The sequence below is a fragment of the Micropterus salmoides genome, unplaced genomic scaffold (genome assembly GCF_014851395.1).
Source record: "Micropterus salmoides isolate LMB-PRFRI ecotype aquatic unplaced genomic scaffold, ASM1485139v1 Ms_hic_scaffold_23, whole genome shotgun sequence".
NCBI lineage: Eukaryota > Metazoa > Chordata > Actinopteri > Centrarchiformes > Centrarchidae > Micropterus > Micropterus salmoides.
This window is the reverse complement of record NW_024041484.1, coordinates 3,927,016-3,952,262: the sequence shown is the minus strand read 5'-3', so window position 1 is coordinate 3,952,262 and position 25,247 is coordinate 3,927,016. Positions and strand designations below refer to the sequence as shown.

At 40.1% G+C, this 25,247-nt stretch overlaps 1 protein-coding gene and 1 long non-coding RNA gene across 4 annotated transcripts in view; one reads left to right on the top strand and one right to left on the bottom strand.

Moving 5' to 3' along the window:
- Nucleotides 1–25,180, top strand: part of mkln1 (muskelin 1, intracellular mediator containing kelch motifs) — a 30,979-nt gene extending 5,799 nt beyond the window's left edge. Inside the window, exons 6-18 of one of the 2 annotated variants that reach the window (XM_038738857.1) lie at nucleotides 1,244–1,436; nucleotides 1,586–1,663; nucleotides 1,954–2,019; nucleotides 6,750–6,862; nucleotides 7,645–7,857; nucleotides 11,756–11,977; nucleotides 12,166–12,295; nucleotides 14,943–15,090; nucleotides 15,714–15,828; nucleotides 17,493–17,632; nucleotides 17,928–18,030; nucleotides 18,447–18,501; nucleotides 19,641–25,180. In XM_038738857.1, coding sequence (XP_038594785.1) covers nucleotides 1,244–1,436; nucleotides 1,586–1,663; nucleotides 1,954–2,019; nucleotides 6,750–6,862; nucleotides 7,645–7,857; nucleotides 11,756–11,977; nucleotides 12,166–12,295; nucleotides 14,943–15,090; nucleotides 15,714–15,828; nucleotides 17,493–17,632; nucleotides 17,928–18,030; nucleotides 18,447–18,501; nucleotides 19,641–19,762 — 1,698 coding nt within the window. In that variant the 3' untranslated portion in view covers nucleotides 19,763–25,180. Of the gene's footprint in view, nucleotides 1–1,243; nucleotides 1,437–1,585; nucleotides 1,703–1,953; nucleotides 2,020–6,749; nucleotides 6,863–7,644; nucleotides 7,858–11,755; nucleotides 11,978–12,165; nucleotides 12,296–14,942; nucleotides 15,091–15,713; nucleotides 15,829–17,492; nucleotides 17,633–17,927; nucleotides 18,031–18,446; nucleotides 18,502–19,640 lie in introns of both variants that reach the window. The other variant, XM_038738856.1, reaches the window with a different exon arrangement.
- On the bottom strand, nucleotides 11,546–13,196 carry LOC119918227. 2 transcript variants are annotated; one of them, XR_005447412.1, is made up of 3 exons: nucleotides 12,469–13,196; nucleotides 12,214–12,265; nucleotides 11,546–11,996 (listed from the first exon to the last, which is right to left on the bottom strand). It is a non-coding gene; the product is annotated as an uncharacterized LOC119918227 (long non-coding RNA). The 2 variants fall into 2 exon arrangements; XR_005447411.1 differs by lacking the exon at nucleotides 12,469–13,196 and having other exon boundaries at nucleotides 12,214–12,462.
- Nucleotides 25,181–25,247: the final 67 nt, after the last annotated feature.

Sequence of the window (25,247 nt, the reverse complement as noted above, 5' to 3'; positions counted from 1 at the left end):
GGCTTCGTTTTAGCTATGGAGTGATGCATCTTGTCTCTAAATGATCTTTGTTGGGAGTTGCACATGCTCAGTTCCTAGTTAAGGACTACTAGCCAATCAGAAGCAGAGAAGGGCGGGTCAGTGAGAAGTCGGTAAACACGGCTTTGGTTCATCTGTAGGCTACATGTTGCCAGGCTGGTTGGCAACATAGACTGGAGCAAGAGTTTCAGAGTGGTGAGTTATTAATCTGTAACAAAAGTATCTGTCATCCATAAAGTTTTAACTGAGCTCTGTCTCTACATCACAGTAACAACTTTATGTCCACTGACTGCCTGGAGGGTAGCTAGTGTTTGGAAGGGAGAGGAGAGCTGTGTGCTGCAGCTCACTGTTTTTCCACCAGTGTTTTTGAGGGCGTGTCGGACTAGCCGCTCAGCGAGCATTATGACACGTATTTTCATTGTGTCGTCACAAGAAAGGGAAGTAAAGGCTGGACTACAAACGTGCTGTTTTCAGGCAGTTCAGAGCAGAGTTTTCTGTGGGAGATGGGAACTCCCTTTGGGCTAGACTTTGGGCTTTTTCACTTTGCAAACCTGTTACATTCACAAAAAAGGGATATAACTCAATAAAGGAGAGGAGGGAAAAAAACAGATACCACCTCTTTAACATCACAACAACAGCATGTCATGATGAACTCTAAAGCAAGCTGGATGTCTGTGGGCAAGTCATTTAACGTTACCTGACTGACACTCACATCATGGCTGGAACTGCTGGATAGTGTTAACGCAATTTATTCTCCTCAACACCGTCACCTGTGGAAGAACGGACCGCGGTAAAGTTAGTTTCAAGTTGGACATTCGATAGACGTTGAATTCCAACGTGAAACTAACTTCACCTCAGTGCATAGCGATGTTCCCTCATCAAAATATTACAGTAAAGTGTAGAATTTGCGACACAACAGTATCATAACAGAGCATAATTGTAAACAATAGACGTTTTTCTATCATCAAATGATATCGTCATATAGCACAGCTCTAGAGTAAAGTCGTTGCCAGCTCATGTAGTGTGTGTGTGTGTGTGACCCCCTGTCGCCTATCACATAGTATCACCGACTTCAAGACTCTCGTTACAAGTGTTGCAGTCTGAACAGCTCAGCTATCTGCCGACATTGTAAGTCGTGTAGTCTGAACTAGGCATAGCAGTAGTTGATTATATTTGTGGGTTGATTGGAGCCTGTATCTGTTTCCTCTCCATCTTGCCCTTGCAGTACAGAGAACAGGAAGCCATCCGCCTTTGCCTCAAGCACTTCAGACAGCATAACTACACAGAGGCCTTTGAGTCACTGCAGAAGAAGACTCGGATAGCACTGGAGCACCCAATGCTGACCCACCTGCATGACCGGCTGGTGCTGCAAGGAGACTTTGACGCCTGCGAGGAGCTCATAGACAAAGCTGTGAGAGGTATAGTACCATTACAGGTTACTGCTGAGTTTAAGATCACTTCAATGTTTTTTTTTTTTTTAAGGGTTCTTAGTCAAATCCTATATGCCTTATTTCTGCTTGCGTTAATAGTGATTTTGCAATATTTGATCCTCTTCTTTCTTCGGTAGACGGTTTGTTTAACCAGTATATCAGCCAGCAGGAGTACAAGCCCAGGTGGAGTCAGATCATCCCGAAATGCAACAAAGGTACAAGCGCCCAAGAAATCAACCGAGACGACTTGAACAGTGAGAGCATCTATTCAAGTGGGAATTATTCCCAATCTGTCAAACATTTCAGCACACAGTGAAAGCTCTGTGGCCTAGTTGCTAAAGTGATGCTGCCTTCCCTTTTTGTTTGTTTGTTGCCTCCCTCTCGCCCTCTGCTCCTCCCATCGTTCCACCCATTCTACATTATCTCTATCCATTTCCTCTGCGTCATCTTCCGTCTCCCACACTCATACACCATCCTTGTCTGCGCCTTCCTCTCCTTTTTGCAGGTGATGGTGACGACAACAGGCCAGGGATGAGGGGAGGACATCAAATGGTCATTGACGTCCAGACTGGTGAGACCCACGCAGCCAGTGTTATGACATGGCTGTTTAACCAATGCTATGACTCATACCCTCCTACACAGACTGAAAGCAAAGCTCTATTACTGTTCAATGAAATGAACTCTCCCTTCCCGTCCGCTCCACCTCCAGACCTTCTCCGCCAAAAGAACAGTCCTAAGGGCATTTTTCTTCTAAGAGCACATTAGTCACAACTTTTGTTTTGACAAACACACAACAATTGTTTTTGTTTCTGTATCTGGCGACATTGTTGGTGGTGTACTTCCCCACTGGCCATCTGATAAACAAAAGCCTGCATTGTGTGTGTGAGTAATGCAGCGTCTGCAACTTGTGTCAGAACTGAGAGAAGGCATTGCATCCCTCTGGTCTGTGTCTCAGGCCTCACACACTGATTTCTCTGTTTTGTAGCTGTAGTTGATAGTAGGGCTGCACCTAATGATTTTTTTTAATATAACAATTTATCCAAAATAAATCCAAAAACATATCTTATTAATATTTCAATATATATATTTTTAATCATCATCCTGAATTAGAGACACAGAAAGAATAATGTCATGAACGAGTCTAATTTCCCAGTCACTGCTGGTTTATGATATCAATAATAACTTGTGCAGGTTCACAGGGGCCGATGTGACGCCTCCCACACACAACACAATGTTGTTTATTAGTCGTTATACAGCACAAGGCTGCATAACAAAACAAAATTTGTAGTTCCTTAATGCTACACACACAACAGATAATTAAGTGTAGGCCTATATTAAAATATGGTAACATATAAAATAAAACAATATATACAGTTATTTATATACATTTATACAGACACGTATATACACGAACATTCCACAGTGCATTTTTTTGAATTTGCATCTGGGGTGAATGTGAACAGCAGCAACCAGATGTGACCTTTGGGAAACAGAGTCCATCTTGACTGTGTTTGAGAACCAAGCATCATCGATGTAAAACAGAGTCCGCTTCCTCTCATCTCGCCGAAGTCTTGCTCTGACAGCTTGAAACATGGACCGCCTGCCGAGTGCTTTATCCGGGATGTTGATGGGGCAGGTCTCTGTAACGAGTTTCTCTGAATTCTGTTGACTGGTCCAGACCGGCTTTTTAGGAGCAGAATTAAGTCCAAGCTGGGCCAGCATGGCTCCTCTCCTAGCTCTCTTTCCTCTCCTCTGAGCGATTACAGCACCCGCCGTGGCACCTGGTCCGATGTGGATCGTGGTCTGGTGCTCTTTAATCTAAAAACGTTGTCTTCATCTTCCAATGACTGTATTTATATCAGAGGTCACACGTTTTGGCAGTAAAACCGGAAAAAGTAAAAACCAAAAGTGTAGCAACGTTTGAAGAAGCTACCGGCTGCTGCTTCTACAAGCGCTGCCGGTTGCCTTCGTTTTGTTTCACATACAGCATTAATAACCCTGAAACAACATGACAATGGCAGAGATTGGCTACTGCATATTCAGCACTTCCTTAGAACTTCATAAAAGTCATAGCTTCGTCAAACACATTCATTTCTAGCATATATCAAACCTCCTTTTCAACAATTAACTACCACATCGGAGCATATAAGCCCCGCCCATGAGATCGTGCCTGTTATAGAGCAGAGCGGCTCGCACTGTACTGCAGTTTATTCAAAGTTTATTCTGAACGTGTCGGCTGTCCAGATTACACCAAATGTGACACTGCGCTCCCTTGGGTCCACAGCAACACACCCGCCATGTGTGAGGTCAATCGGAGGAACGGTTGTCGACGCAATGGAAACACACACAGATTCCTGCCTTTATTAGAGAGATAACAGACCATAATTGTCAGATGCTTGATCAGAAAATACTGGACCTCAAATTTAAGGATTGCAGTGACACATTCATTTATGTCAACCCTTCCCTGAACTAGAGAATCCAATTTTTTTATTTATTTTTTTTTTTTACTGAAATAAAATGTAAAATGGCTCTGACATGGATTGATGACTGGAGTAATATGCAGTAAAATAATCACTGGCAAATGTATTTTTGCATCAGTGTGGGGGAAAGAAATGAACTGAACTGAAATGATTCAATCTGTTAGGTTAGTTTAAGCCATTTTCTCAGTCATATGTGGCTGTTAGCTGTGAACGGAAAATATAAACCCGCTGAACGTTAGATGACGCATAGTGTAACATTACGGTACCATGACTGCAGCGGTGCAGGAATCTTTATCATGGGGTGACGAAGAAACATTTAGAAAATCAATTTTAATGGACTACTGCTAACACTCCTCATGTTGATAATCCTAATGTATGGAGCTTGTGCGGACTAACAGTAAACTGTCTTGCCTCTCATCTGTACTGCTGTGAAAACTGTCTAAAATACTGCCAAATTTTAAATGGTAGTAGGTGAGTTTTTTTTCAGCTGCAGCTTCACCTCTTCCCTGCTTTGACCGTGTGCAGTACTTCATTATACTGCACACAGCGCCACACCGACACACGTCATGTAATCAATGACGTCGATTGCATAGATGAGTCGCCCCAGCCCTAGTTGATGGTAGATGCTGATATGAGATCCCACATGATTTCTTTGTTACCAGTCCTGGCACATCCTATTCCCACCCTGATCCAATTTTAACTCTCTCTAATTACTTTCTGCTTTAAATATTATGAAGTGTTTGGCCAAAGAATCTGTGTGTGTCTCAACACAAGGCATGGCTTTTAATATTAAAATGTTCAGGCTCCTATAAATGATTCTTTGTCACCATTACTGTCTTGCCCCAATCTTTTTTCTTCTGATCCCAGCAGTAGTTCTTTCACTGTACATTATGATTGTTATGGAGCTTGACAAAGAACAGATATCTATACATTTTAAAAACAAACCACACAAGGCTTGTCTTGAAGATTTAGGCCTTGAAAATGATTGTTTTGGTACCAGTTCTGTGCCGATCCTTTCACATTTGCTTCTGTTCCTATTTTTATCCTGAGTAATTATTTTCTGCTTTGATTATTATGGAGCTAATATCATCCGTTATGATCTCATGCTGGAATGCTGTATCACAGACAGTCAGACTTTTCCTGTCCCATCCCAATCCTCACTATACAATAGTGCTTCTGGCCCACAGGAGTCATTTTAAACCAGTGCTTAGTTCATATAATTTAAGTTTTACCTCTGCCTCCAACACTAAGGCACACATTCACAGCCATACAAAAACTTTATGCTTAAACTAATTAAAAGTACAATAAATATTTTCTATTCAAACAAACCTATTGTTGATCATAACCATTGACTCATTAAATATTTTTTGGCTTTCGCAACTTTCTGGCTTGTAGTCTGTTTTGGAATTGCAGCAGTAATGGCAAGACTTATTTCCTCCTACACAAGTCTCTGATAAAATCGCAACTTCCCACAACTCCCATCTGCCAGAACTATAGTGCTTATAGCTTATATTTAACCCAAACAGTGCTGATTTCACAGAGACTAGCAAGCTTATTAACTTGAGACACAACACCAAAGTGTTGTGAAGAGGTAGTATATTCTTCTGTTTATGTACATGTTTTTATTTCACACTTGCTTTGGCAATGTAAACGCCTGTTTCCCATGCCAATAAAGCCCCATTGAATTGTACATCACAACACATCATGTCTTGTAACACCATGTCCTCTTTTGCAGTCTTGTTACTGAGTAGTTCCCAAATATTAGTGATTCACAAATATGTTTTGTGAATATTTAACATTTAATATTTGAAATTCGCAGATTCACAGTAGGGATGCACGAACGTTCGGCCACCGAAATTAATCGGCCGACTAAGTCAAAAGACCGAATAACTTTTAACAAACAGTTACATTGACATGTGTGGAATCATTTTAAAGTGTCAGAGAAAGACGCAGTATAAAACATATTACGTGTCCATTAAAAGTAAATGGACACATGTAATTTACTTTACCGGAACCTCTCGGGCCTCGGACCCACCCCTCATAGTGTCTCCAAATCCTGTGGGAAACAGGATTTGGAGACAGGAAAAAAAAAAAAAAAAAGAAGGGGGAAATAAATGGGGGAAAAAAATGTGAATGTAATTGTTTGGTATGCTGGAAATGTTTTCATTATATTAGGTTTCCGCTTCAGCCAACAATTTTCATTTCGATGCATCTCAAATTCACAGTATCTTAATAGGGATTTCGTCCCCACCATATAGCATAAAATGCCATATTGACCTCTGTTTTTATACAGCCTTGTGAACAAGTTAATCGGGCAAAGACACTTTTGGTTACAAAAGAAACAAAACAAATTTGCTGTTACTGGTTGGAAACTGCAGTTTCTCCAAAGTCTTTATACAATAAACACTGCAGGAGCCTTTGCAAAATAGTACATTTTCCTAGAACAAACCTCTTGCTGAATTTCTTGACTAATTTTAATGTAGGCTAAGTGTCTTTTGAAATGTGTATCTGTGTCTTAATGGTCAAATATTCAAAAAATAAATTCAGAGAACCAATGAAAATGCTGCAGGCTGGATCACACTATGTCTTCTTTCTGTCAATTACCTTGTCTACAGAAAAAGACTCCATGTCAGTTCACCTCACCATGGGGAACTTTAAATCCTTTGTTTACCTTAATCTGATTATTCACAGTATCTGCTTGAATGTGTTTGTACTGAGTGGAGGGATGGTAGAGCGCTTGCGTTCAGCTGTGCTTTCCAAAGCAGAATGCACATGAAGAGACGATGGTTAATGTTGTGGTGTTGCTGATTTTTCCCTGCAGAGACTGTGTATCTGTTTGGGGGCTGGGACGGCACACAGGATCTGGCTGACTTCTGGGCTTACAGTGTTCAGGAGAACCAGTGGGCCTGCATCTCCAGAGACACTGAGAAAGAGGTGAGTGGGGTTGGAAAACATTTTGTCTACTTGGTAATAAAGCTGTATGTATTAAAATGATTAAAAAGTTGCAGGAATCCTTGTCAAGACCTCTAACTTTCACTCAAACTTTCACAATTCAGTTTATCTTTGTATGGTTGTATTTTGTTAAAGGCTCCCTTTGCAGAATTCCATGGGGTTTTTTTTTGATAATAAAGCAGGTCTATTTGCTGTATTAATACTGTAAAGTATCATAATGCTCAATTCACAGAGACGTGCACACAGCCCTTGTTCAGAAGATGTACCACAAAAATTTCATTTTAAATTAATTAATTAATGTCTTCATGTAGAGTCTAAATTGGATTTGTGACCTGTCCAGGGTGTACCCCGCTTCTCGCCCGATGGATGGATTTAGTGAACCCACTTTCCCCCCATTCTTTCTCCTAACCACTGAACACAGTTCGGACACAGAATTCGTCTTTGAACTAACACTTAAAGAAAAGCAGATGACATATTAGGTGTTTAATGAGAAAGCTTTTAATAAAACCTTTTTGTTTTTATTCGTGTTTGGAGTTGAAGTCTAGTTATGATGATTTATAGTCTTCACTAGTGCCTGAAATTGTTGGTTTGACGATCAATATTTGTGAATAATTCTTCTATGTCCTGTTTAAACATATTGGTGGTTCTCAACTATAGCGGACACCACTCATCACGACTCATTATTGCTTTAAGAAACTAATTTTATATATAAAAAAGTAATTTTATATAATATAATAGTTTTCTGGCTCCTTTGTACCAATCAGAGTGGTCCGAGTGCCCGTTCGTGCCACAAGATGTGTATTGACTCTCAGCGACGTCAGATCTACACGCTGGGCCGGTACCTGGACTCCAGCGTCCGGAACAGCAAGTCTCTGAAGAGCGACTTCTACCGCTACGACATCGACGCCAACACCTGGACGCTACTCAGTGAGGACACATCAGCTGATGGAGGGCCAAAGTTGGTGTTTGACCACCAGGTAGGTGGAATCACTTCCTGTTTGTACCTCCCTCCCTCTCGTATGTCTTTACACACTAGCTGAATGTTTAGCTGTGGTTGATCAACTGTGATGAGTCATTTCAAACCTGGCCCATACATTTGTGAAATAGACTAATATAGTCTACCATCAACGATATAAATGGGGTACACAAAATATTAGAAACACCTCTTGGTATAAAGCTGTGAAATTCAACAGCACCACAAACCGCAGCCTCAAATGAGCATAAAGCTAAAAAAAACCCTGAAGATTATACCTTTCATGTTCAGTTTGAGGTAGGTGGATGTGATAAACAGGTAACTTAGTGTATGGCATAATAAAGAAGTATGCACCTTCAGTATTCAAACACATTGAGTCACAAAGTCATTTTGTATTTGAAATTCTTTTCAGAATTTAGAATTTAGGCAACGCCCCCTGCTTTCAGGTCCAGTGTTGAGTGTAGGATAGTACTGAATATAGGGATGGGAATCTCTAGGCACCTTATGATTAGATCTGATCCAGAGGGCTAGGATGCCATCATAAAACAACAGTTTTTCTGTTCATGGTTTTATGTTTTCTCACTGTGTGACTGCTTGATGCTTTTAAAACTGCGTATTTGTAACAATCCATACTTAAAAGAAACAGATGAATGTACTTCCATTATCTTTTAGTTTAGTGAGATAACTTGTATTAGTCTTATTTTGAAGAATGTAAACTTTCAACAGTGGCTCATTGCCCATCATTCTTACTGGAAGAGTTAAGGCGCTCAAATATCAGCATATTGGCAATATGAAAAATAACTAATTTTTCTAAAACGAAGTGTGATGTATTGAACCCCCAGTTGAATATGATATTCACTTACACTATAACCTGTGTTGGGATACTTTTTAAATGTAAATTACAAGATTACTGCCATTAAAAAAAACAGTTATACATACTGAGTGTTACCAAATGAAATGTAAGTTGGGTTTATATTTTCCAGAGGGCATGTCCTGTACGTCCGCCTTTGAATGTATTGACTCCAACATTATCTGCAGGCTAATAACTGGAGTGACAGACGTAATGTCCCCTTTACAAAGGGCTCCAAATTTTAGGAGCACCAGCACAAAATTTACTTAAATCAACATGAAACAGTTTTAAACAGTTTGCTCCATCTGTTGGTCTAAGAATAAGTAGACCATTACAGAACAGAATGGCAGAAGGTCATTTCAAATCCCAATAACAATATATTTTGATAGAGAACATCTTTTGTATGAAATATGTCATTTCCAACTGTAACTCGGGATATTTCTCTGCATTATAACAGGGTGTCCGCGGGGTCTTAAAAAGTCTTAAAAGGTAATAAATCAATTTTGCGAAAATTAAGTATTAAAGTCTTAATCGCCATTTAACAAGGTATTAAATTTTGAAGATATTTTTTTCAATGTGAAAATCCCGTTTGTCCAAAAATTTGTTTGCTAAAAGTGTAGGTGAACGTATTTATTTATAATGCATAGCCAAAAATACTAGACCGGCAGAGAGTAGCGACTGTGATTCCTTTCTGTAACGTTAGGCGCAGGGATCTACCGAGCGCCCATTTCACTCTTAAACGCTCCAAAAAATAGATCCATGCAAACCGGAAAGTGATTTACGAATACAACTGCCCGTAATCTCCCCCCAAAACATAGTCTAAGTGGCGATCAGTGGTAACTGGAGTAACCCGGTTGGCCGGTCGCTCTGTGGCCACTTTGAACAGCCCCGTTCCTGAAAAACAAGAGCGAGATGCGCCGCCAGCAGCTGAATCGGTAAGACAGAAGACAACAGGGAAAATCCAAGGAGCGTGTGGGTTTGGCTGTTTAGCTAAATCTTTGCCTTTTATTGAAACAAATTCAACTTTTCATAAAGCTGATGCTCTCGTCAGTGTCACTTTTTGTCAATCAATCTCAGCCTGGATGGAGCGGGATTTTAAAAAAAAGCTTGATGTGCTGCAACAAACTTTATAAATGTTGAACTCATTGTTCTGCATAAACGGTTATGATTATTGATGAGTTAGTAGCCTGCCCAAAATCAAGGTTGGAGACTATCATGTAGCCTAGAGCATTTTTCTTGCACAAAGTTAATGAATAAAAAACAACCCCAAACTGAATCAGCTGTAATTTGAATTAATATTATAACGTTAGCCTACTAGTGGTAAGTTATATTCTATTATATGAAATTATATTGAATTTAGTAACATAATAAATATATTAATATCAAACTTTTAGTTAACTATTAAATTAACAATATACTTTCAATTTAATGTCATACTAATACAGTCATTTAGATCAATTCCTCCTCCAGGCTGTGCCTGTGCTACACCGCCTACACTACTTCCATTATTCATCACTCAGTTTATTCTCTTCATCTTTGTTCCCTCCTGGCCTATTTGAATTTTGTTGTATTGATCAAGTGGACGATGAAAGTTATCACGCATATCATTGCAGGCAAGCTCAAATTATCTAGTTTAAACCAACTAAAACACAAAATCACACTGTTTCACATGATTTGCTGTAATATTGTGTACATGAACGTCATAACCTGTGTAAGACAGTTGCTTTTCGCAGGAAATCTGACCAGTCCTTCATATAGAAAACTGTTTGCTCATACAGGCTGTTTATAGGCAACTGAGAAAGTTGGTGAATGCCTCAATTTTTAGGTTGCGTTACAACCTGATGACATATAGGCAATAAATATGTTATAAATAAACTTAAATTCCTTTTAAAACCTCAAAAATGTCCCTTGTAAAGGTGTGTGTGGCTGATTTTAATCGGTTACAGCTCAAAGTGGCGTGGCAGTCTTAAAATATGTTGAAAAGGTCCTTAAAAGGTTTTGAATTTCACTTCAGGATTCCTGTATAAAGCTGGGGTAACGTAAGCGATTCTGAAAAAAATCCAATACCAAGACAAACATATGTCATGGTACTTGCTGCTGCAAAGCTAACATGGGAGGACGAGACGGTCCCAGAGCAGCCAAGCAGCACAGCTCTCCTGCTGCTACAGCTAACATCACAACAACAGCATGTCTTGGCGAACTAGAAAGTAAGCTGTTTATTCGTGGGCAAGTCATTTAACGTTTCCTGACTGACACACACATCATGACTGGCACTGCTGGATAGTGTTGTGTGGCTCGTCCATTACTTTAAATGCAAATTTCTTTCTGCAACACCGGCACGTGTGGAAGAACGGGCTGCAGTGAAGTTAGTTTCAAGTTGGATATTAGTTTTACGTTAGACATTCATTCAAATGTTGAAGTCCAACGTGAAGCTAACTTCACTGCGGTGCAAAGCGCCGTCCCCTCACTAAATATTACTGTAAAGTGTGGAATTTGCAACACAACGAAATAAACGATGGAGCATAATTGTAAACGATAGATGTTTTTCTACTGTCAAACCATAGATATCGTCATATGGCACAGCTCTACAAAGAATATTAGAAAAAACTTTCTATACAATCTTAAGATAAATTAATATTAACATAAATAAGAAATTGTTGAAAATAAAACACTGAGTACTGCTGTCTGGTAATTATTCCAGTCAATTAATTTTAAATTCAATATTTAATCAATAGTTAATGTTAGTCCATTGCTTTCCATTAGTCCAGAATTGTAACTAAACCTTGACAGAGAGACTAGATAAGCATTGTGTTGCTTCTACAAGGTTGCCATCACTCCCATATATTGTCTAAAAACTTTCTTTTATTTTAAAGTGCACCAGCATTCATGAATTAAGTAAATAAAGTCGATACCTCTGTTCAATCCTTTCACACACACAGTGAAAATACGAAAGTCATCCTGCTGCCCTTTTGCTTCCTCCTGGAACCTTTCTGAACTCTCACACTTCCTGTTTCCTCCATCTCTTGTCCTCTGCTCCCTGCTCTTCCTGCAGATGTGCATGGACTCTGAGAAGCACATGATCTACACGTTTGGCGGTCGCATCCTGACATGTAACGGCAGTGTGGAGGACAGTCGGACGTCAGAGCCTCAGTTCAGCGGCCTGTACGCCTACCACTGCCAGGCTGGAACTTGGAGCCTCTTGCGGGAAGACTCGTGTAACGCTGGCCCAGAGGATGTCCAGTCCCGCATCGGACACTGCATGCTTTTCCACACTGTGAGTCCAGTCTGCCTGTCTGAATACACATTTTGGGTTATTTCTATTGCTGTGAAGGTAATCCTGCCTTATCAATTAATACCATGTACTGTTACGTTGAATCTTAATCATTACTTGTCTATTTCTCCTTTTTTATTTTTCCATTCCGTGTTTCCTGTACCTCACTACCACTCTTCTCCTTTTAATAGAGAAACCGCTGTCTGTACGTGTTTGGAGGTCAGAGGTCAAAGACTTACCTCAATGATTTCTTCAGCTATGATGTGGATGGGGACCATGTAGAGATCATATCTGATGGCACAAAGAAGGACTCAGGAATGGGTAAGATTAACAAGAACTAATTTACAAAAAATACACCTGACATCGTCCAGGAATTTCTGCCACCACCTGACTCCTGTGGTTGAGTGTTTTGACGTAGCTGCACTGTAGCCTCATGGGTATTGTTTAACTCCTATCCTTTAAAACCTATGGCTTTATCAGACAAAATAAACAACCTGTGATTATGGCAGCCATTTCTGCTGCTGCGTCCAGAGTGGAATGGGCTCTGTGTGTTTGTTGGCTTCTCTGCCTCTGTCAGTGGAGAGGTGACAGAGTTGCTGCTTAAAAAGCTCCGGCTGAGGTGAGGCACTTCCTGCCCTGAAACACAGCTCCACCTCAATCACAGTATAAATAGACCTCTGTCTGCTGACCGTTCACCTCTGTCCTGCCAGAGCCAGGCAGGGAGAGAGAATCTGAGAGAAACTGGAATTTGTGTAAAGAGAGACAGCGAGAAAGAACAGTGTGTATTTTGGCAGGAAGGAAGCAGCAAGTCCAAACAGTTCTCTCTCATAATTAGTGTCACATGTTGATGTGTGCCGTGGCTCAGGCCGGGCTCAACACTGCCGCAGCATGTCGTCCTGTTAGTCTTCATGTGCTGACCTGTAACCCCAGCCTTTTGTGTGGGAGATCTGACGTCTGTCGCCCTGCCGTCTGTCCTTATCTCAGCTGGCAGTTTTAGTCAAACTAAACTGATTTAGGTGATATCCCTGCAGTTAATGACATGTTGTCACGACCAGCAAAAAGTTTCTGACCGTGAACAATTCTACATTTATACTTAGGCTAATTGAAGCATCAGCTAAAGCAACACAGCAATGTGAAACTCAGAAAGAAACTCCGGTTGCTGCTGCCAGTGATGCTTGGACTCATGGGGAAAGAGTGGCGTTATATCACCCAGTAGTAAGTAGAGTAACGTTAGCTACTACTTTTTTTAAGCTATGCTAACTAGTAGGCAATAACTATATTTTTCCAACACTGAGTTGACAATAAGGATCAGATAAATTGGGGATGTTTTGATTATTGCTTGTTATAGGGTAGGTCTATCTAATGTTTACTTTGACTTTGTTGTCAATTGATCACTCATATAGCCTATAGCCTACACTTTGCTGTATGAATGGTTGCTTTTTAAGTCGTCCTTATGTTAAAGGTTTTGGCACGTTATAAATTAATTTCTTGTGAATGGTTGTGACAGGGTTTATATAAGGCCTTTTCAGTCGGCTTGGACCCGCGGGGTCGCTCTGCACTCCTCATCAACAGACAGGCAAACAAGTGCTCCGCGAGGTAACCACGGCAACGGCTTCCGTGTAACTGGCGTGTTCCCATGAAACTGTCGCGATCGTTCAACAACCTTTGCTGCTGTCTCTTATTCATTAAAAATAATCTATTAACTTCTACTGAACTAATTTGAAAGTTAGTAATTATATTATTTAGTTATAGACTCAATTATTTCAAGATGCATGTTGCACATTTAGCTGTTGAAGTTTAGTAAAAAATGAATACAAAATAATTATTATAGAGAGGTTGCGATGGTGCAGTGGATTAGACACTTGCCTTGAGTGTAACATTTGAAGTTCAGTATAATAGATTAACCCTTTGCAAGAACTGGTGAAATAAAGAGGCCAACAGTTCAAATTATGGAAACAAGGTTTTGTGTCAAATGTTTGACAGACTTATAACCCTAACAATATCAATATACTGTGCATTATATTGATAGAAAATACATCGAAAAATTAAATCAATATCGTGTCACAAATGTAATTAATAATTGTTAATGTAAAATACAATTTAAAAATTATTATTTTTTATTTCTCCTCATTTTGCTGAATGTAAAGCAGCAGCAGTTTCTCCCAGCCGAGATGCAGTTCTAATGCTGAGTCAGCTCAGTGCAGAGCTGCCTGCAGCTCATCATGAATTTCATACAGAATTTCTTGGTTATTGTGCTTTCTCATCAGTGTGCACTATTTATGCTAAAGGTAAAATGCTACAGTATATGGAGTACTTCACTTTGACTGCTGAAAATGGAATCACTAGTCTTTAACATGTTCGTGCTGTGCTGAGCCATTGGTATATTATTTATTAGAGAGAAGTTGAGGCTGGATTAGGTTTCTAATAAACAAATCAATGGCTAATAATTAGCATTTGAGCCCTGCGCACATACACTGTTTACATGCTATCTGTAATTTATTAGAGGCTTTCAGTCCTGGGAATGCTGGAATTGGTCTAATTGCTGACCTGCACAGTAACTTAAACGCTCTCTCATGTCATTTGTTGTTCCTTTGTTGGCCTTCCTCAGGCCTGCTGTAATCACAGGAGAGCAGCAGTGTGTGTCAGCGTTTCTCCATCACACCTGGCTACATTTGCATACTGTTAACTCTATCTATGCTGGACCTTGTTGCCATGACGGCGTGTTGTGCAGTAGTTTTCTTTATCATACATTTCATTTTGAGGAGAAGAAAGTTTTTTTATTATTATAGGACCTTCTCAATCCCAGGCCTGAGTTTGAATATTTTCCTGCATGCTTGTTACTGAGCTGAATAACGTCTGACCTTGGCCATATTCTTATCTCTGCTGAATCAGATCTGCTGGCAGAGTGAATGTTTGTTTTTATTTCTCAGTTGACCTCCCTGTTCATTTGTTGTTTTTGCCTCCACAGTGCCGATGACGGGCTTTACCCAGCGAGCAACCATAGACCCCGAGCTCAATGAGATCCACGTCCTGTCGGGCCTCAGCAAAGACAAGGACAAACGCGAGGAGAATGTCCGCAACTCCTTCTGGATCTACGACATTGCCCGCAACAACTGGTAGGAGAGAGAATGACAGATAAACACACAGGGTGTTCTGTGATCAACACCGCAGCAACAAAAAGAGAGTGCACACGCAGGAAATACTTTCACACACACGAGCTCTTTGTAGCTACGATCTTCACCACAATAGATAACGGAGTGCATGCATGCAAAGAACACACACACTCTCTCACGTCAACATATTTATACAAATGTCAACACTGCACAGTGTTGCATTTCAAAGCATCTCCTGACCTCTCAGCCTTCCACCAGGGAACTACATGTTCTCTTTGTGTTAATGTGTATGAATGTGCATGTATGTGCACGTCATGTTTTGTATCAGTAGTTGTGAAAGAACAGGCTGTGAGGCTGCAGCCCTCACTGTTCCGGTACATTGATTTCAGTGGCTGTTCTTGTACTTAGTGTCCGGTGAAATAAATCAGTGAGACACTTGCCAGCTGTGTGTGTGTGTGTGTGTGTGTGTGTGTGTGTGTGTGTGTGCAACGAGCTGTAATTGTTTAACAGCTTTTCTTTGAGGGCTTCAAGAAGTGTGGTTTTTTTTTTGTTTGTTTTTTTTCCTCGTCACTAATGTAAAGTTCCTTCCCCCTGCTCTTTATTTTGCTGTGTGTGTTCCTGCTCAGGTCATGTGTATATAAGAACGATCAGGCGGTAAAAGAAAACCCGAGCAAGGCTCTGCAGGAGGAGGAGCCGTGTCCACGCTTTGCACACCAGCTGGTCTATGATGAGTTGCACAAGGTAACACACACACTCTTATTTAGTACACTATCACACAGATTTCGTGACAAACACTCAAATAGTAACACTCCAAAACATTTTTTGAAGGCGAGCTGCAGCTTAGCTTTCTCAGATTTGTATTCCTGCTGCGCTGAGTTAACACGTCTCCTCGTGAGCTGTTTATTCACACACCTGCCTTTCCCTTTTGATCAGAGCTGTCTTCTGTTACATCAACACTATAAATTAACGTTTTTCTCTCATTAGCACTGCAGAAACAATGTCAGAAGAGGGAGGCACTTTACAGTCTGCCTCCTTGTGATTTAAGAGTGAGAAGTGTTAAAATTATGGAGAGGATGGAGTTGAGACAAAAATTCTCCTAAAATTTGAGATCAGAAGAAAAAACACAAATTCAACTATCCATATAGTACAGTTTAGGTCTGAATGATTTGGGGGGAAAAAATGTAATTGCAATTTTCCTGCCAGATATTGTGATTATGATTAGATTTGCAATTTTCTTTTTTATTGAGGTTATGCTAAAATTTAATATTCACTGCCAGTCTATTTTTGACTGAAGCCACGTCAAGCAGTACAGAGCAGATGAACCAAGCAGGAAGTCGTACCCAGAACGGCATAGAGAATCCGGTTGATTTTAAAAATAAAACACCATTTGCAGATCGCACATCAACATTAAAACAGACAAAAAATAGAAACAATTTAACTACGTAGCCTACTTAACCACGGTAGAAGCACAAGGACAACTGAACAAATAAGCAAAATCTGAACAAGTCAGCAAAATCAGACTGGCAAAACGCTCTCATTCTGAAATGCTTTAATGTTAGCCTGCAGAGAGCGGAACGGAACGGGCTCACAGAGAGCTGTTATCTGTAGTTGAAGCAAACAAAATGACAAATTAACAACAACGTGTAGGCTAAACGCTCTGTTGCTGAAAAACTTCAGTGTGAGTTGACGTGGGACAATGCAGTGGCACAGCCGCTACGGTGTCGGTTCGTCTGGCGCTATTATCCCATGTTTTCCTCAGCTTTCATTTGTTGTAAAATGTACACACCCTGTGTCCGCTCTGATTGGTGAGTAGGACCGTAACAGGAGGCACATGACGCTTATGATTGGTGAGCAGATCTGTCACATAAGGATGAGAACAGAATTAATCTGTAACTGCATGACTGTTTAAAACGGGTCAGACGCGCTGTATAATTAACCTACATTTTAATCACCGTCTTCACGATTAGCCAATCACGTTCTTTGAAATCGCAATTTCTAGTACAGTTTTTGTAAAAGAGTGTTGTTTTCTCCAATATTTCTTGCAAAAATGATCAAATCAGAAGAATCCATAAAAAAGGACTGACTTAAAAAGTATTTGACATTGCCCCATACGTTAAAAAAAAAAGTTTGGATGGAACTGCAGTCTTTCACAAATGTATATTGTGGCCGCATTAATCAAAACAAACTCTTGACTATGGGTTGGTTTGATGTAAATGTGGAAAGAAGATCAAACATTATGCAACACTCAAAGTGCACAGCCATCCAATTTTACTGAAGATAAAATAAAAGTTGTGCATGTTTAGCAATATGCATTTTCTTGGATTTAGTTTAGTATGTATCCTGTGTTTTTAGGTTTGTGTGTATTAAGAGTGTATTAACTGTCTGTATTTCCTCTGTGTTTCTAGGTGCATTACCTGTTTGGTGGAAACCCCGGGAAGTCGTGTTCTCCCAAGATGCGCCTGGATGACTTCTGGTCCCTCAAACTGTGTCGGCCCTCCAAGGAGTACCTGCTCCGCCACTGCAGATACCTCATCAGGAAATACAGGTCTGTAACTTTTTTAAATTCCAGCAGCTTCTCCAACCACCACTTCTGACATGTACTATCTTTTACTGATGCACTGTAATCAACGTCTGTACTGACATTAATTTACAGATTGTGAATTTCAAAGGAGTAAAATATGTCATGATACAAATCTTAATATAAGACGTGATGATGGGAAACCTGAGTACCGAGGTCCTCTCTGCTTGGCATCTGTTGCCATCTAGTGTTTTTTTGTTGTAACTGCCGCCTCAATTGCACACATGTAATGTTTACCATCAGTGTGTTTTTGATTGGCCAGGTTCGAGGAGAAAGCCCAGTCAGAGCCTCTAAGTGCACTCAAATACCTGCAGAACGACCTTTCACTGACAGTGGACCACACAGACCCCGATGAGACAAAAGAGGTACTGGTTTTGTCTTACGTGCATACTTTTATTTCAATATTCGTTTGTTTTTCAGTTTAGAGTTTGTTTGGGTTTTTTGTGATGTTCTTGGCTAAAAGAACAAAAATCATGAGAGAAGGTAGAGAAGACAGGAAAAAGAGATGAAAGAGAAATGTAGAGAGATGAACACAAATGGGGAGAACAATAATATGGACAAAATGGGAAGCGAGGGATAGGTGTGTAAGAGAGATGGTGTAAACGAGTTAGTCTTGGTTGATGAATTTTGCATAAGTCAGAGCTGTAATTCCAGATGGATGTGTGATCAGTAGGTATATTCTGCCTTCCTTTGTATGCCGAGCATTAGAGCAGCCTGGCTGTTTGTATATTCAGGGCTGTCTACTGTTAAAGTGACTCAGTCACTGTGTGCTGTGTTTCAGTTCCAGCTTCTGCCCTCAGCACTCTTCAAGTCCAGCTCTGACTTCATCCCCCTGGGTAAGAGACTAATTTGTTTTCATGCAAAACAGCTCATGTATGTCAAGATAGGACAAGAATTGTTCAATGATGTTCAGTATTCACCGCCTCTGAAATAAACCAAGCGCTGCCTGAAGTATTTTAACATGTCAGATGGAGGATGCTTCAGTTTGAAGCAAACCTTCATCAATAAAGTAAGTGGCCATGTCCTTTTCCTGTTCCTGTGGGTAATTGACCAATCATAGTTTGTTAAAGGTTTTTTGGTTGATCTAAAACATCAGTAGTTAGCATCAACATTCGGAGCCATGTGCTTCCTGTCTACATCACCATTTGGCACTGATGTTCAGAAGTCCAACAGAAGGAAATCCATTGCTACGTTTATGAAGCTTGAAGAACCAGTGTGTTGGAATTAGTGGCATCTAGTGGTGAGGTTGCAGATTGCAACCAGCTGATTTCCCTCACCCTCCTGTTCTTACAACAGGTTTTCAGGTGATTATACACATTTTCTCCCCCACATCCCGCCAAGTTTTATCTGTGTCAGCATTCATTCAACTTAATTTAACCTCTCTGACACAGTTTCAATAAAAAGTGCATATGAATAAGCATCTTACTGACTTTGGTGATGATCTCATCTCTGTCTTTTGAGTGAAATTTCTTGACAACGATTAGATGAATTGCATGATATTTGGCTCAGACATTCATGGTCCCCTAAGGAGGAAACAACTTTGGTCATCTTCTAAATTTTTATCCAGCACCATCATCAGGGCTTTACTTTACAATACCTGGGTTTATGACCACAAACCCACAAAACTGGGACAAACAAACAGACAAAGACCATTAGCCTCAGCTGTAAGCGTTATGTAAGCATGCTAACATCAACTCTGTTGTTCTCCACCATTCTTTGGGTTGTTAAAATGCATTCTGGGAAACATTGAAAATCAGTTAAAGCGAAAGAAGACAAAAAGTAAATATTTGCTGTATTTGGGAGTGTACTTGTCTGTAAAAATAGCGTCTCTAAGATGCTGATGAGCTGTTTCTGTCTAGTTTATAGCAGTACCTGACACACTGACTGACATCTCCAGTTCATATTTTACACATTTACACTTGTCAAAACAAATTATCAGTCCACTCACTTTCTTCTCCCTCTCCTCTCATTTCAGGTTTCTCAGACGTAGACCAGACGTACGCTCAGCGGACGCAGCTCTTTGACACGCTTGTCAACTTCTTCCCGGACAGCATGACCCCGCCCAAGGGCAACCTGGTAGACCTCATCACGCTCTAGCCCCTCCCACCTCTGACACAACCACCCCTCCCCCTATCGCCTCACACACTGGACTGGCTGAACACCTTTCCATTCACGCACCTGATGGGATGGAGGTAACATAGACCAGTTATTTTTCTATTCCTGAAGCCTGCTGGTGGGATTACACTTCATCTGGAACCGCCTGCTGACGCAAACTGCGTTGCCTGATGGTGAGGGTCCTGAACACCCACATAAACAAAGCACTGTGTTGTTTGGATAAGAGCGAAACTCCACGTCCTGAGGTGTGTCTTTTACATTTCCCAAGATATACATCCCTTTGTTTTTTATTTTGTTGCTGGTGAACATTTCTTGGAGCCCGTAAAGCCCCTCTAAACGCCAAAACATTGCTTGTGTTTTTCCTCTTCACTTTATTTTTGTCCCCAGAAAAGCTAAGGCCAAAAAAAGAGGATTTGCAGACAGTCTTTTATTTTTTCATAGATTTTTTTCTTTTAAGTGTTGGATTTGTGCTTTGTACCTCCGCAAACGCCCACGCAGACGACCACAGCATCCATCCACATGTTTGGAGCAGAACGATGATGAGATGATGTCTGTTCAGGCCAATTTTTAAGTTAGATTCCCGGGGTGTTAATTTATTGGAAGACAGGACGGGGTGACTATGATCCGTGAAACCACTCTCCACAGCTACTAGCTCTGTTGATCTTTGGGTAACAGTTCAGTATCTTTACTTCCAAAATGTCATGTAAACTTTCATTTTGATGATTTGGTTAGCTTGTTTTTCTGTAACATATGCCCCTATTTATGATTGTGACAGCCATGCAGAGGCAGACATAGTCAAAAAATGTAATAGTGTTGTAGGAACAATAGAGGAATGATTCTATGAGATAACATTTAATATATATCTAATTATACCTTCTTTTTTGGTTGTTTGTTTTTGGTTGTCATCCCTGTAAAACTGGCTGTTAAATTTGGCTTTACAGGAGCCACGCAGTGAAGTTTTGAACTTGTTTTCCTCAGTAATTAATGGACTGTGTGGTGGTCAAATGGTGTACAGAATATGTAAATACACATATAGGACTTTTTTTTGGATTGAAGAGATTATGTCCTGGATCTTTTTGTCCCTCTTCATCAAAAGGTCAGGGTCCCCCATAGAGTAACTTTCTAGCTCTACATTTAATAGTCATTATTACATATTGGGAAGAATTTTTATTTGAATAAAGTGCTGGGGTCAGAAATCCAGTTTGACAATTAAGTGGGGAAAGGTGTTATAGGTCTGTTTGTCAGTGTGTTGACAGCATGTTCTGTCAGTGTGATTTAATTAATGGGTGAAATTTGCTTCTAATGTGTATGCTTCCCCGAGGATGAATCCTCCTGACCTTGCTGATGTAGTCACAATGAGGTTGATGTTTGTTCAAAATATCTAGTGGATGGATTGCCATGGAATTAGCTTCAGCTATTCAAAGTCACTAATACTTGATCATCTGACTTGCAATTTATGCCACCAGCGGGTCAGAGTTTTCTCTTATTCAGTAAATATCTCAACATCTTTTAGATTTTTTTTGTCAGCAGATTTGGTACAGACATTCATGGTTCCCAGAAGATGTATTCTTATATCTTTATCTAGCACCACCATGAGGTTGAAATAGTTGCTTCTTATTGAAATATCAGAAATACCACAACATTGGTTTGGACATTCAGGTCCCTCTCAGGATGATTTGTAAAAACTTTGATCTCCTGACCTTTCATACAGCGCTTTCTTAGCAAATGTTAGCATGCTAACACTAATTAAAATGGTAAATGTAATACCTGCTACTCATCGATATGCTTGCATAATAATTGTGAGCATGTTAGCATGCTGGTGTTAGCATTCATTTCAAAGTACAGCCTCGCAGAACCTGGCTGTAGACCCTTGGTTTTGTTGATCCTGTTTTTCTGTTTGTAGTACAGTGAAATGTACTCCCTGTACCCCACAACTCTGCTTGTGTTGCTAGGCGACTCTTTCCTCATCCTGCTGTTAGTTGGTCGGGACATCCAGATTCACAAGTATATCAAACACTTTTAAATTTACATTCCGTTTTAGTCCTAATTTATTGGTTTACGCAAATAACCATTAATCTCCAAGGTCTTTAGCTGAGCCTCACTGTGGCTGTCTGCACCAATCACTGAAGTTGTTGGTCTCCAGTTATGCTGATCAGTTGTGAAAAGTTAATCCACACCTGCCAGCCAAATCCGAATCAGTGGCCATGGTTAACAGACTCCGACGTGGCTGCTGTTGTGACTCGTTCAATAGAAGTCTACCAGACACTGCTGCCTCTCGAGTCTTTGCTGCACATCCTACAGAAACTGAACACTAGGGGAAAATGATTGCTTTGGTCTTCTTAATCTCCCTTGAGGAACACTATTCAGGAAGAGACGGTGACGGCGTGTTTGTAATGTATGACAATGACAACATGATTCTTGACTGACGCCCATAGGAAGCGTGAGAAGCTGCTGATTTGTAGTTCAACTGTCTGTCGTAAGTGAAGAAGGGACCACTCCACAAAGGCGGCTACCAACACAGTAACTTTGGAATGACTCTTAATCAGATGCTAACTCATTGTTCATTGGTCAGGTGAAGGCAACAAATGATTGTCTCTCCCAGTCCTACATTTACAACTGTGATATATCAGAACCCTACATGACTTGTCATCCCTGGCACATCCGCTACGACTGTTAACTACAATTTGTCCATAGTTTGTGTGTAATGTACAGTACTATTTCTATCTTTGAGCTTGATGAACACTGAAGGCAAATGACATCATTAGGTCAGTTTAACGTGAGGGTTGGGTATAAAGATGCTTTGTCTGTTTAAAAATCTTTCAGGTTTAACACTATTTTGACTTGAGCATCACATTTCTAATCGGAGTGAAATTCACTGTTGAGCCACAGATGCTTACTGAGACTTTAAGATCAGACATGTAGTTAAATTATGATTCCCTCTTTAGTGGCATTTTAAAGACAGTGAATTAAATTATTGCACTTATTTTTACGTGAAAGGACCATACTGGTGTATTGCAGGTGAAAGGCCATATCATGATAAGTCAGAGCCAATGTAACATTTTCTCAACTACAGCTGCTGTGGCCACAAGTGGCGATTACAGGATCATCCTGACTGCTGCACAAGTTTGTGTCTCTCATACATTATCATTACATTCTAGTCACTAGAGCTAAGAATCCGTTTTTTCCCGAAATGCATGTTGATCTTTGAAAAATCCAGAGACAAAATATTGTCTATCCAGGTGGACAGAAGAGTCTGACAATTCTGGAAATACTGTGAAGACATAAGTATTGTTAAAACATCTGTGTTTTTTAGAGTTCACCAGTGATTTTATTTTTCAGAAAATCAGATTCTTAGTTCAGTGACTGAAACGTAATGTTAATGCACAAAAGACACAAACCAGGGCTTAGCTAAATTTAACAGTAGCGCCAGAAAGAAGAGTCAGCAATTCAGTGAACTGACTTTGTAATGCCAGTTACACAGCAATATCAATCTACAGTAAAGTTTGCCAACATTAGACACCATTAGCTACTGGTCATACTCTGAGTTTATTAACATGAGCATGAGTGACTTTAATTACTTGTGTGTGAAACTTTTCATTTGTAAGGGGAAGAATAATGTTACATGTGTGTTTCCTGCCTTGCAGACCACTGTTAGTTTCAGTTAATTCACAGACTTGCAACTTTAAAACAAAACAACATAAAACAAACCCAGACATGCTATTTACTTAAGGCAAGGGAAACTACAGTATGCTTCGAAAGTGGTTGGCAGTAATGTTGGAGAAATAGACATTTTTACTTTCTTACAGAGTTAGCTGAAAAGATCAATACCACCCTCATGTCTGAAGCTACAACTAGCAGCCAGTTAGCACAAAGATTGGAAACGTAGTCCAAAGATAACCAAATCTGCACACTGACCCTTCTAAATCTCACTAATGAACCCAGAGTCTCTGCTGGTCACCTGATAACCTCACAGTGACAATAAGACTTCAGGAAGTTACAGTGCCTGGTACAGAAACTCTTTAAATTTTTACACAGTTTTTGTTTGTTGTGTGGTTGGTTGGTTGGTTGACTTTTAATTTTAATTTTGTACACACTGTAACAAACAAGATGTAACTTAGTAAAGCTTTAGAGGTGCTGGTAGTTGAATATTTATACCTGTGGACCAAGCCAGGCTAGCACTTTTCCTCATCTGTTGATGCTATTTTTTTCCCACCAGGTTTTTTCAACAACACTTACTTGATGCACCAGCTTTGTGTCAAGTCTTACTCTGCCTCCGATTGGCTAACCTTAACCACTGGAGGCAACGAGTACTAGCCAGTCAGGGGCAGAGTTGTTGAGGTCAGGTAGAGGAAAAAATAACAAGTTGGCGATGGCTTTGTTTAGAGTACAGGCATGAGAGTGGTGTCAATCTTCTCATCTGACGCAGCAAGGAAGCAGGTACACGTATTTCCCAAAATGTCTATATATTCCTTTATGGATACATGATTTGTAGCAATTGAAATTTGGGTTCTGGTCCTTTTTAACTGTCAGGCATGAGCTTGTTCTTACAAACCGTGTCTGAATGGAATTATTTAATGCTTTACACTTAATGTACCTAATGTGGATCTGTTTCTGATGAAGTCACTTCCTCATAGCTTTGTCCTGGTTTTAAATCTACAATGTGCACATTAACACAACAGAGAGCACTGTTGTGTATAAAAAGTCAAACCCCCTCAGGATGTGGTTTACTGTGACAGGAGTGCCCTGCTGCACAGACAGATACCATTTGATTCGCTAAATTTATCAGTCTAGGAAAGTAAAACCTGTAACAATTTACTACAGTTGTTTTTGTGCGTTAATGTTTGTTTTGTTGGAGGAGGAAGACGGTATGTGCGTTGTCTCTTTCATGTATGGTTTGCCCATGCCTCTTCTGTCCTGATGTCTACTAAATGTCAACAGATTGGTGATTTTTTTTTTTTTCTTTTTTTTTTTAAGACGCCACAAAACAAAAAAGATTATGCATATAGCTAAGAAAATGAAAATTCTATACTGTGAGGTATTATTTATGATATTCTGGGTTCATCATGTTTGCTGTAGCATTTAGGTTTGATTTGTGCCAGAAGAAAACTTTGAAAGACTAATTGAAAGCACCTTGTAAAATGACAACAAAAAAAACACCTCAATGCCAAATGCTACTTTTCTTTTTTTTGTTTGCTGGATGGAATGTTATTTTACAGTTTTCCTTCTTTTCTGTCCGTCTTGCCCTCCTCTTGACCCCTGGGTGGGACTCGGGAGTTTTAAGGCTGGTACTCTCAGATCATTGAGCACTACTCTGTGGATACAGTGAATGTGTAGAAAGCCTTGTAGTATTGCATTGTATGTAATGTATATAATGAATAAAGATTGTATTTTGTTCAGGTTTTCTTAACTCCTTTCTCTGTGTTTCTGTCCCCTACATACCATGTGTGGGTGTTACTAACAGCTGAGC